This window comes from Lepisma saccharinum, chromosome 7 (assembly GCF_977018435.1).
Source record: "Lepisma saccharinum chromosome 7, izLepSacc3.1, whole genome shotgun sequence".
Taxonomy (NCBI): domain Eukaryota; kingdom Metazoa; phylum Arthropoda; class Insecta; order Zygentoma; family Lepismatidae; genus Lepisma; species Lepisma saccharinum.
Window position 1 is genome coordinate 42,840,039 of NC_139235.1, and position 12,566 is coordinate 42,852,604.

At 39.4% G+C, this 12,566-nt stretch overlaps 2 protein-coding genes across 14 annotated transcripts in view; both read right to left on the bottom strand.

Annotated features, from left to right (window-relative positions):
* Positions 1-2,324, bottom strand: part of LOC145989824 (iris-like) — a 152,079-nt gene extending 149,755 nt beyond the window's left edge. For 10 of the 13 annotated variants that reach the window (XM_083125199.1, XM_083125202.1, XM_083125198.1 and 7 more), the window contains exon 1: positions 2,210-2,323. The gene's annotated coding sequence lies outside the window, so the exon portion shown is untranslated. Of the gene's footprint in view, positions 1-2,209 lie in introns of all 13 variants that reach the window. The other 3 variants (XM_083125210.1, XM_083125196.1, XM_083125208.1) reach the window with 2 other exon arrangements.
* A 6,568-nt stretch (positions 2,325-8,892) lies between these two features.
* On the bottom strand, positions 8,893-10,179 carry LOC145990213 (trypsin-like). Its single transcript, XM_083125886.1, has one exon. It carries the CDS (start codon positions 10,143-10,145, stop codon positions 9,090-9,092), a length of 1,056 nt encoding a protein of 351 aa, XP_082982012.1. The 5' UTR covers positions 10,146-10,179; the 3' UTR covers positions 8,893-9,089.
* Positions 10,180-12,566: the final 2,387 nt, after the last annotated feature.

The window sequence follows — 12,566 nt, forward strand, 5'->3', positions numbered from 1 at the left end:
AAAATAAAACAATTCATTCATACATGCAACTCACCCCCCCCTTTTCAAACCTCTCTAGCTCTCTAAGATGTTGGTAAAAGAATAACTGTTTCAGAGAACCTTGAATGGCCCGGTATATCTGATACCGGGGCTGCTACCGGGATTAGGTACGCTGTTGAGAACACAGATTTATGGGAGAATTAACAGTGCGGTTGGAGCACTGGATGGCTTTCATAAAATAAGACAGGCCACAGCTTCAAATAACAATATATTCTGGCCCGGTGGAGGCACAAGTGGTTCGGATCCCACTTTAAACTGTAGGTCCAGTCCCGATTAGCCTTACTGTGCATAAAGTGGACTTAAAACGCCAACTCAAACCAAACCAAAAACATATTTTGACAACCACATTGTTATTTCGTGATCCAAACAAGGAATTACGATTAGTAGAGTGAGCTCAGAAACCAGAGATCCTACAGTGCGTCCGATTTGGCTCTGGGCCGAGATGGGTGCGTATAACACAGATTAGTACTCGTTATGCAATATAAATATAATTGTCTACATGCTAAAGATGTGTGTAAATAAGCAAGACGAAAATGCCGGCATCTGCGCCATGTCACGCGTTCTCTCGGCCCAAAACTAATGCACTGTAATTTCGAACCTTGCAAGGTTTCTACGGTGTTGATAAAGCAGTGGTTCCCAAAGTGATAGATAGGCCTACATTCCGACTTAGGCGCCGCGGAAAAATTTTGAAACACTAAGGGCGCCGCGAAACGAAAATGTTTGAGAACCCCTCGTGGAAAGGGAGACACTTTCTCAAAGCACCCAAAGGTCAACTTCTCTTCCACGTAATACACCCTGGACTGCATTTTGCAGACTAACGAGGCTCTGGCGTCTGGACTCGCAGCTAGTATAATCTATAATCCTCTGCTGGGCTTGTGTTGTGTTCTGTCCATCATTTTCATCTTATCACCTTTCAACCTCATCTCTGCGATTAGGCAAAAGTGATAGAAAAGCGACATTAATCAAATCAATAATTCTAAGGTTCCCCATCATTATGTTTACACCTTAATTTTATTTCTATCACGATATTTCCCAATTACATTTTGATGGTGGACCAGTTTGATTTTCAGTGAGCCATGGCCCACTCTAGACCATCTTTGGCGCCGCCCCTGTATATTAACATATCAGGATAAGAGCACTAATTGTATTACCGGACCTACAGTGTTTACATGTAATGTAGTCATGGGAAGAAATACCTCCCCCATAAGACTACTGGCATTAAGGTTCTATGGGGCAAGTATTTTTTTCTATGACTGTACATCTCTGCCAAGAACCGAAGCAGAGTTTAAAACAAGGGGCGTAGCCTCATACAAACAATTTTACGTTTAGACTTATACGTTTACACTTAGTTTTTTTTTTCTAAACTGTTGTAAAAATAGCAAAGGATCTAATGGTAATGTTGGGTTATTTAGTTTGAATTTGCCACCTCACCAATTTAACCCCAGTTCTCATTGTGGTATTCATCGCGAAAGAGAGAAAGCTATGTAAATGAACCAAAAATGCAAATTACAAATTTAATGCTCAGTTGACTTGCCATATTTCACAATTTTTCCCTAGTTTGAATTTTTTTTTTTTTTTTTTGGAAAAGTTGGACAAAATGGGCTTTACATGTCTTGACATGTCACCTATCACACCTGTCATTCTGTCTGACCTTTTTACCAGAGGCACCGATTATTAATTACTAAAACACTGTGAAGTTGAAATGTCTAAAAAAAAGCTTCACTAAAGACCTTATTTACTTGAAAACACACAAGTTGTATCTAAACGACACGAAGGCTAGTCAGTATAACTGGACAAAATGAGACATGTGGAATAATTTCCAATTGACCGGCTAGAATTTTAAAAACGCCACCGCAATTATGGGAACTTATATTATCTCTCTCTTTGTATATACTTCATGCACATGCAAGTTTCATTCGAAGTTAACTAACTTCCGAAGCAAGACATTTCTGCAACTTATTCATTTGCTGCACCTTCCTCCAACCTGTCCTTTTTCCTACAGGATGTTGGGGGCGTGAACATCAATCTACCTTTCTTTCGCTGTCGACAAAAAACAGGCAACCTTGAAACTGTCATGCAAACAGGCAATACTTAAAATCGATGTTCGTATTAAAATATGCTGCATGAAAACTTATAATATACTTGGGATTTAAGTACAATTCGCACTTACCTTAGTGAAAATGAAGACAGGAACTTTACATACAATCAGCCCAATATAACACTCAACACTATCGCCGGTTGCCTCCACTGCCGGGTGTTTATGTGTGCTCTGCGTTGTTGCCACGAGACCCTGACGTCATCAGAGTTGCCAACTCCTCTACGGAAAATTTATTCAGTTGCATTTACGGAACCATTTAGTACAACAAAATGAAATATTTATTTTCTATTTTAGAAGATGTTTCATATGAAAGGAGTGAAACTATCACTGAGCGCCCAATAAAAAAAAACCCGATGTGTCAAAATCAACATGACACACACACACATACACGCGTGTCTCAATTCGGAAATATTTCATCATTCATCGTCATCGTCGTGATCACTGACGTGATTTTAATTTGAACAACTTATGTTATTAAAATTATGCTGAATATATTCAGATAAAATAAATATCTAGCAGAATTCTTGAAATTGCTTGGATTTTCGATTATTATTAATACTCGTATTACATATTCGTTGCTTACTACATATTTAGTTACATATCCTTTTCATATACATATTTATGAACATACTTTGTACTTTGATATTACATAAAAATCCGCGGTCTAGTAATTATATATTTAAAATAACGGGTTGTGTGTTTGAGTAGATAGAGAGAGAGAGAGAGAGAGAGGGAGAGAACGATGGAGAATAAAAGAGAAAAATGAGGGGAAGATTAAGATACTGAAAGAGAGAGAAGAAGTCTGAAGGAAATCAACGCTCACCGAGGGCTATAGTGCCACAGAGGGAGAGAGAGAGAGAAAGATAAAAATAATTGACATGTAGCAAATAGAGAGGAAGAGAGAGAGAGAGAGAGAGAGAGAGAGAAAAGAGAAAGATAAAATATAAAGAGAGAGATAGCGAATAAGAAAGGGAAATAGAGAGCGTGTGCTTTAAAGATCAAAGAAATATAAGAAACAAGAATGAAAGATTATTAATTTTATAAGACTTCGTTGCTAATCTGTTTTTCTTTGCTTACTAACCATGCAGGCAAGTCTGGACAGAGAGGGTGAATAAGACGAGGGACGGGAGTGAAAGTGCCTGAGAGCGGTGTGCAAAAAGCTTCTTTCTGACAATATAATAACTAGTGCTATCAGTGTAAAATGATTAAGAAGAACCCACATTTAATATGAACGGTAAAGTTGAACATGTGAGAACATAAGGAGAGAGGGTATGGAAGTCAAAAAGAAAGGGTGAAAAATTGATTGATTGATTTGATGTTTTAAGTCCACTTTATGCACAGTAAGGCTAATCGGGACTGGATCTACAGTTTAAAGTGGGATCCGAACCACTTGTGCCTCCACCGGGTATCGAACCCGGGACCCCTTGATTGCAAGGCGACAACGCTATCACTGCGCCATCGGAAAGGTCGAAAGGGGGGGGGGGAAACGTCATTGATGTATGGAAATGTGTGTACAGCCGCAACGGCCCAAACTGTAGTAAACCTATATTCTATTCAAGCACCCCTTAATTTTCTATCGCACCCCCTATCCAAAACCTATTTTCAGCGGAAAATACTGTTATAACTCTGCACAGACAAAAAGCTTAGAATAACAAAAATAGTTTCTGGAAACTAAACATTTGTTCAAACAGGCGATAAACAAATCATATGATTATTCATCAGTACTAAATGCTCTTTAGTAATCGTGCGTATTTGCTTACCAAAAGGCTCAACCAAATGTGTTTTGTTAATTCACCCGAAACACTTATAACCTTCATAGTGTCATTATATAATTTTAATTTCAAGTGAAAAGGCTTTATTTTATTAAAGGGACAATAAGACTTAATGAAAATCATATCGTGATACTGAGCGTAGGTAGTAAAGAAATAGTGTATACTGCAGGTAAGCCATTGATACTAACCTGAAAGGGAAGTCGTATTTACTTCTCAAGTCACCAGCAAATTTTCAGTTTCACTGTCATATTGTCATATAAGCTTACTAAAGTTCTTTGGTATTTGATGTAATGGCTAAAGTACCATGCATGGTTCATTTTTTCTATATTTTCAACATCGCACCCCCTAACTTTCATTCCGCACCCCTAGATGATTGATCCTGGTGCCGCCACTGTTACCATGATATTTCTATAGAACTTTTACTGGATTTATGCATTGCTGGCAACCCTGATTCCACTCCCGGTTTCCAAGAATCGATGCGCGGTGGCGCCGTAAAGCTAGTGTTTTCGTCGTCTCCTGAGGCGTGTACAAAAAATATATTCGAAATTACGTAATACTTATCTTTCATTCAAACTATTCCTGGGTCTGTTCAGCACATGCGGATAACATATCATTGCAATGAAACACTATTTTCAATTGTCATATGACAATGCATCCAATATTATGTTTAATTGTCTCGTGATGCTCGACTAGCGAAGCGTTGTCGTCAGATGTTGTAATGGATTGTGCTGGCGGAACAGGAAAAGCACGTGAGAGAAATAATCACGACGCATTCCATCAGCAGTGACCGCGAGTGAATCACCGCTTTGCTTAGATAGGGGGAGGTGCCCAACAGTGTTGCTACACATGCGAATATAGAGCTGTGCGTAGCATAAAACAGGAAAATGCAGCGAAAGAGATCACTTAATGTGTCACATTCTATACTCGGTTATATTCTATAATTTAAAAAAAATTAAAGATGCTGTCCAAGGCAGTCCTCTACATGAAAAACACTCTACACGTAACGTTTTAACCCTTTATCAGGGTCTTATTCAGACTAAAAAGTTTAAATAAGTTTTAGTTCTTAGTCTGAATAAGACCCTGATATATGGTTGCAGCGCTAGGTGTGGATTGTTTCTTACGTTGACATTACAATATGTACGAAGGGCATAAAACATATACGAGTAGATGCAAAAAAGGGGACATAAAAGCTTAGGTGTACCTCTGCTAGACATACCATGAACAATATAATATGCTAATTTTGCAGTGTGAAATTATCTTTACAGCATTTATTGACACTGAGTGCTGAGCACAGCAATGGTCAGATACAACACCACGACCTATATATCTATAATGCTGTAATATCCCTGAAGCTGCTTTTACAAAGATGCTTTTACGAAATACACTAATTTCTTTAGAGAAATTGAACACTATAGTCCAGGCAAACTAATTCAATTTTCCCTCAAACCTGGGCAAAATTGCTTCATAAGGTTTTTAAATAGTTTCTTACTCAGATATCATTGCTGAATAACATATCCAAAATCAGACAAAATCGGACCACGTGAAAATACCCCAAAACGGTTTTTAAAATGGCGGGCTGAGTATTGTGAATTTCCCAACATTTTATGTTTATTTGCGAATAACTTTTAACATTTTGTGTATTATTACTTATAATTTGTGTTTTCTTGTTGTGTCGAATTATATTTTGCCTTTTAAGAATGAAAATCTCTAAATTGTGTGCGATTTGTGAGAAAAAATTGGATATTGGACAAGAGGTAGTTAAAATATGAATAACCACAAATGACCAGCATTGCATGTAACTTGATATATCCTGATAGATCCTAATCGTCTACGATTTGTAGTTGCAAGCTATGCTGAAGATTCTTTGCATCATTGCAGCAGCCAGACATCACAATTAACTCAGGCAGAAACTTTGTCCTCTGAAAATCCAACCGTGCAGAAAATGTTCCTGGAAGTGACAGATTATGGACCGGACTAGGATTGAGTTTCGAGCTTTTGTTTTAAATCCACTTTGTACACAGAAAAGCTAATTGGGTCTGACCCTACAGTTTAAAGTGGGATCCGAACCACTATATTTCTCCACCAGGTATCGAATCCGAGACCCTGTGTCGAACTCAGATAAGATCTCTTAATAGAACAAGTACTAATGCATTCCGTCAAAGCATGGGGAGACTGACACAAGAAAGCAGATTTACAGAAATCCGGACGGAAGGCTGTTTCCCATACACCTGGATTCCAGTTACAACTTAGCAATGAAAGAATATCCCAGAGTTTTGTTGAAGAGTAATGAACAACAGAGTGAAATGCGAGGAAGTAGAGGAACGTGGGAACCTAAATGATATTTAAAAAAGCAATCTAAGGACTGGAATCCATATCCCCATTCCATTTTGACTCAGGTTTCTGCAACATTAGTACAGCAGTTAGTCACAGCTGATTCAAGAGTTAATTGCATTACATCGGTACGGACATCGTCTTCAAAATAGTTGAGAAAGAGGTGTTCAAACATTCTGCCAAAAGGTTGACAAAGTGAAAACAGTAGGATTTTCTTCTTCTGCTGCTGTTGTGAACCCTGTCGGTTACGATACACGAGTAGATGCAGCACTTTTTCAGAGAACGACGACTTCCACTGGCGTTGCCAATTGAAGACGAGCTTCGTGCGTATCCTTGTGCATAATTCGAATCACAAAATACGTTGAGGGGAACCGACAAGTCTTAGTTAGGTCATGCAATACTCAAATACACCAACAAGTTACGAATGGAGAAAGTTCAGTGTACAAGCCAGTGCGTTTTGGATGGTGGATCTATCCTACATTGAGTTCCATTGCGTAACAAAGAAACACACAAGAACATTGCAATATCTTGTGTAGATTTCACTCTGAAAACAGATGGAAGGGGTATCGTTGTTTCTGATGGCTACAGTGGCTTTGCTACAATCAAGGGCAGAACCCTCAGAATATTCTGCATCAAGACTAGTAGAAATGTTATTTCAGCGCTGGCAACAACCAAGCAATTATTTCCCTTGTAGGTGAGACGTTGAAGAAGCACCGGTGTGCTGTGTACAATGCAGGTGAGGAATGCGGATCTCATGTACGAGATCCTCGGAATTCAATCATTGTTGGCTCGTGACATCCGCAAGCTCCTCCTTTTTCTCTGTAATTTCACGGGCTATAATACCGCACCCACATTTTTCTGGCCTCCCCGATGGGGTAGTGATAACGTCAGTCACATTGTATTCAATGGGCTCAGGGTTCGATACCTGATGGAGGCACGTAGTGATTAGGATCCCACTTTAAACAGCATTCCCAGTCCTGATTAACGTATCTGTGAATAAAGAGGACCTGAAACAAGAACTCAAAACCACATCCAGAATGTGTTCGATTGGGAAATCCTCAGCATTAGACAAACTGATGAAGGTAACTGAGCTCCGTTCAGCTGCAAATTAATTTTGTTTACATTCTATCAACATTCAGATATTGAAGTTGTTGGAAGAAAATAAATGCTTCTGTTGTTTGACTGCGAGTCGTTGGAATTCACAAACGAACTATTTGGTTGAATGTTAATTGAAAAGATAGCTGCAGGTATATTGTTTGTCACACCTGAGTGTTTGTCACCCACCGATTCGTCCAAAGTACCATAGCTTCCACACACACTTTCAAATAGGAATCTGGAACTATACAGAAGAGGTGATCGAGATAGAAGGGTGGGGTTGGTATGTAAGGAATAATTCCTGCTATGGCTGTACACCTACTAAATCCAGATTTCCTCCTAAAAATGATTTGCTTTTCCTCCACAACGAACATATATAATATTTTACGAAGTGGATGCAAGCGTAATCGATTGTTCTCCTCAACCGCTCGTGGCAAGTGGTTCCAATAATAATAATATGATGACAGTCACTAGCGTATGCAGGATTGTATTTTCCTTTGGGGCGGAGGTAGAATTGTGAAAATGGGTATACACAATAAAATATTTCGTATATTTGACATTCACTCAAAATTGTAATCTGAAGATTAATTTAAGAGTGATTTGCATTTAGCATTCTGGTTTTCTCAAGTTATTTGCTGCTTTCATTTAAAAATTTTGATTTTTCTTAAACTTCCTGAAGGGACCGTACCCTCCCCCCATATGTACGCCAGTGTTTACAGTGATGAATACGATAAATTAAACTTTGTCCGTCCTTACATGTTGATTTCGTAATTAAGAGAACCTAAAAAATAATTTTATTTGAAGTAATTGTCATTTTCTCGATTTCTAACCTCTAAAAATAACTTTTTATATAAAAATTACATAAAAAATGGTATATTGTTGAAAGATAGTTTAAGTTTAAATATTATTAAATGTATATAAAAGCGTTATATCTCTCTATAACGTGTAAATTACTTTATTTTTGTCTTTAATAGAAAGCAGCCAGTCCGCCATTTTAAAATTCGTTTTTGGAGGTTTTCCCGTGTTCCGATTTTGTCTGATTTTGGATATGTTATTCAGCAATGATTTCTGAGCTAGAAATTCTTAAAAAAAACTTCTGAAGCAATTTTGCCCATGTCAATGTGTAAATTGCCTGTAGTAATGTATTGAAATAGTTCCAAATTTTTCACTCCCCCCTTTTTAAGAAAATCGTTTCTCATGTCTTTCCTACACTCTACACGACACTCCTTTTGGTATCAATAAGGAATTGGCGTTGCATAGCAGCATCTTTGGTGTCTTTTTACGTTACACCACTTTTGGTGGGAACTCTATTACATTTTTCATAGTGTATCGGTGTAAGCTTTACATTTGTACTAGACTAGAACACAATGTTAGTATCACAAAAGGCCATTTTTTCCTTTAAAAATGTAAAACAAATATATATACACACACACATCATATCATCGTTTTTCATTACCAAACTTTCAAGTACAATATAATATTGAATTTTACTTTATAGTCATTTATAATATAAAGAAACCCACATTTTAGAACTCATAGCTAAAAGCTTAGTTGACAATTGTCACCACATGATTAGCTTGTGTTAATTTGCAACGAGCAATACTGAAAGCGAAGTTGTGAAGGCCTCATGATTTAGTAAGCAAATGTGAAAAAAAACATAGATTTTTATGAGTTCATAGATTTCTCCGGACACACATACCCAACTGTCAAGATTTGCAAAGTTAACGCGTTCGCTCTGAAATTTCTGCTAAAGTTTACAGTTCTCTAATTGAAATGATTATGCAGAAGACTGTCAAAATGTAGTTGTACCAGCATTTGAACTCATTGCATCCTCTGGCTGAAGATGGAGACTTTTTCTTGTGGAGGACCACTGTGGCAGATTTCGTCGCGGGGGAGTCAGTTGTGTCATTTTGGAACATCCGGAAGAAAGGTTCCAGGTCAACTGAAACTTTGGGATAAAGAACTTTCTCGATCCAGTCCTTGTATTTCCAAACGTCTACAAACACTCCAGGATGTTCCTCGTCTCCGCAACCCGCTCCCGAACTGCTGGCTATCCCGGCTACGTTCCCGTCGCAAATCAAAGGACAGCCGAAACCAGCCCAGCACATTCCAGATTCCCGATCACCAATACCGCAGAGATATCCAGGCGGCACGAATGTTTGATGCTCATCGTAGATCTTCCTGCATTTCTTACTGTCCATGACTGTCACCGGAGTCTTCTTCAAGTACTCGCCGATCTGGTATATCTCCTCGCCGCCCCATCCTGGTATCAGGCAAACCTTGTCCGTCTCGGGAACTTCACTATTCAGCGGAACGAAAGGCCCAACATTGCTGGAATCAAAGTCGAACGGCTTGTCCACTTTCAAGAGGGCTAGATCGGGGTAGGACAATGTTTGCGGATTGTACCAGGGATGCACGACGACACCTTTCACCTTTCTTCTCTGCTCACCCTTGCTTTGTATCGTCCTCGACAAGGTTCCGGCGACTAAATCTCCGTATTCCTCGACTTCTAGCTTCCTGGTGTCGCCTTCTCGTCCCAACATCTCGTATGCGCATCTGCCAGCTGTGAGGACCCAGTCTTTATCTAGAATGACGCCGCAGCATATCGCGTCAGCGTCCTTATAGTTGTGGGTAATGCGAGCCAGGTATGGGAAATCTTCTTCAGTAGCTTCTTCACCTTCTAAAACCCGTAGATTCAACCCTGCCGCAAGTACAACATTCAGCGTCACTACGTAGTGAGCAAATGATACCAGTAAGGTCACGGCGGAAACCATATCTATTTTACTATCATCACCGTCAACGATAAGCATGAATTCTCTTCACTATCGCGACGTTTCCATGTTGTTTTTCCATTAACTCAGCAACAATAGACATTCTCAACAATTGTTCCTTGGCGTTACTTCGGACGGCTTTGGTTTCTATTCTATAATTCATGAAAATTATTTATAGAATTTTTACACCAAAAACTGCATTAGCAAAACCAGATAACTTTATTTGGGTGGACTCGAACGTCGTTACCCTACAGGGTGAGTCAAAAGTCACAGGACATTCTTTCATTTCGGAAACGGCATGGAAAATGCAATATATGAGTACCCCAGCAAGAAAGGGGTGAGAGAGCCTATCTTTCAGGAGAAACTGCAACATGGCCTCCATATTAAAATCCGCCATCTTGGATTCAGGTCAAGTTTTTTAAATGGGAAGGGAGTCATGTGGTATAACAAACCAGGCTAGTATTTCTCCTCAGAAAAATTCATTTCTCCAATCAGATTTGTAATACGTGTTGTGGTACAAAAGTTATTAACATAAAAAAGTTGAAACAACTAACTCCAAGGGAGCAAGTGGTATGCAACTATAGTAGTTGACATGTTCAATGTGTTGGCTCTCGTCCTGGACACAATGTGTTGGCTCTCGTCCTGGACACAACATGACTTTGTCCAGTCATGCACCCGCACGAGAACACCCGGAGTAATTATGTTACAAGCCTCCAGGATGCGTTGTTGCAGGTGGTCTTTGTCAGGGAGTGTCATGGCATACACAAGAGCTTTCAGATGATCCCACAGACAGAAATCCAGTGACGTGATGTCGGGTGATATGGGTTGCCATTTTACAGGACCACGCCGGCCGGCCAGTCCGATGACCAGGTAGCAATTGACTAAAATTTTCCCCATAGTGTGGTGAAGTCCATAATGTAGGAAATAACATGGGAAACTGCCATTTTTAGTCAAAAAATGAAAGGGAGCTCTGTTCTCCTGAAACTTACTTCAGCTGCGACACCGATTCCTCGAAGACTTTCACGAATGCTACAAGAGTTTCACCCCATTTTTGAACTTTGTCTTTGGCAACACCAATAAAAATGATTCTTCAGTTCTGAACAAAGCAGGAGTTCATTCACTTCACAAATTGAAACCGCTTCATTTTCTGGTAGAGTTTCAATCACCTGATTATTTTCAAGTTTTTTAGCATAACGTACAGCAGTTGATATCGAGGTTCCCCCAAGCGAATGTATTACTCTCTTCTCACGCTTTTCTCTTTCAGCATTGTTGAAAGATGAGTAAGGCGAAAATTATTCACATAATTAGCCTAAACACATATGAAAGAATATAAATCACATACACATTTTTTAAAAATATTTATAATTTCATTGAAAGTGGCACTAAGGTCATTAGAATTAAAAATATGCAGTAGGCTATAAAATAGCCAAATGAAAAAGCTTATAAAACATTAGCAAAAACATGGAAAGTGTTTGTCTGGAAAAATTTTATCAATATATGCAGCAGGAAAAGAACAGGCATTTTGCCACATGGATACGTGGATACGTGCCTGTAGCCATGTAAGACACAAAAATATTCTGTGGAAATTTGAATGAACTCTGAGATAACCAGAGTGGTAAATACAAATTCGTCTTGAATTGATCGCCGATTGTTATTTTTGAGAGTTTGAGGTTTTAAAATTCGAATTATATCTTATTGTGAATGCCGATCCCCTAGCAGCTATGCACTATTCACCTTTAAAATTCCAGCCCCTCCAGAAAAATTCCTGCGTACGCCAGTGATAGTGGGATTTTTGGTTCGTACAAATCTAAGCCAACATCTTCTTGCTTTGTGTTGTTATCTCATAGGTTACATTTAACTGTATAATACAGGGTGAGGCAAAAAGATGTTAACAATAAACGGGTGTTGAATCACTTTCAATTACAAGCAGGGATTTGGTTACAGGGTTTCAATTTGGCACCCATCCCTATCAATGCACTCATTGAGTCTGTTCATTGTTGTTTGTAAGGCCCACTGGGCCATTTGGGCAGGAATTCCAGCGATGACGTGAGTGATGCGGTGTTTCAGGTCGTCTAGGTTGCGAGGTTTGCTGGCGTAGACCCGATCCTTGACCATGCCCCACAGCCAAAAATCACATGGCGTCAGGTCGGCTGAACGTGCTGGCCATGGGAGAGGACCACCTCTACCAATCCAGCGTTTACCGAACGTGTCGTTCAGGTAATCCCGAACCAGAAGACTGTAATGGGTAGGGGCGCCGTCTTGCTGAAAGTACCCTCGCTGGAGAATGGCAAGTGGTACTTCCATGAACGTGCTGAGCATGGCAACGTAATTCTCTCCCCTGACGGTCTGTTCTTCAAAAAAGAACGGTCCAATCACTCCAAATTTGCTCACGGCACACCAAACGTTCACCTTAGGGAAATCCCGCATGTGCTCTCGAACTTCCTTCTGGTGCTCAGTCGC

Coding starts and splice junctions, on each gene's coding strand:
- LOC145990213 (XM_083125886.1), bottom strand. CDS start 10,145: ATGCTTATCGTTGACGGTGATGATAGTAAAATAGATATGGTTTCCGCC.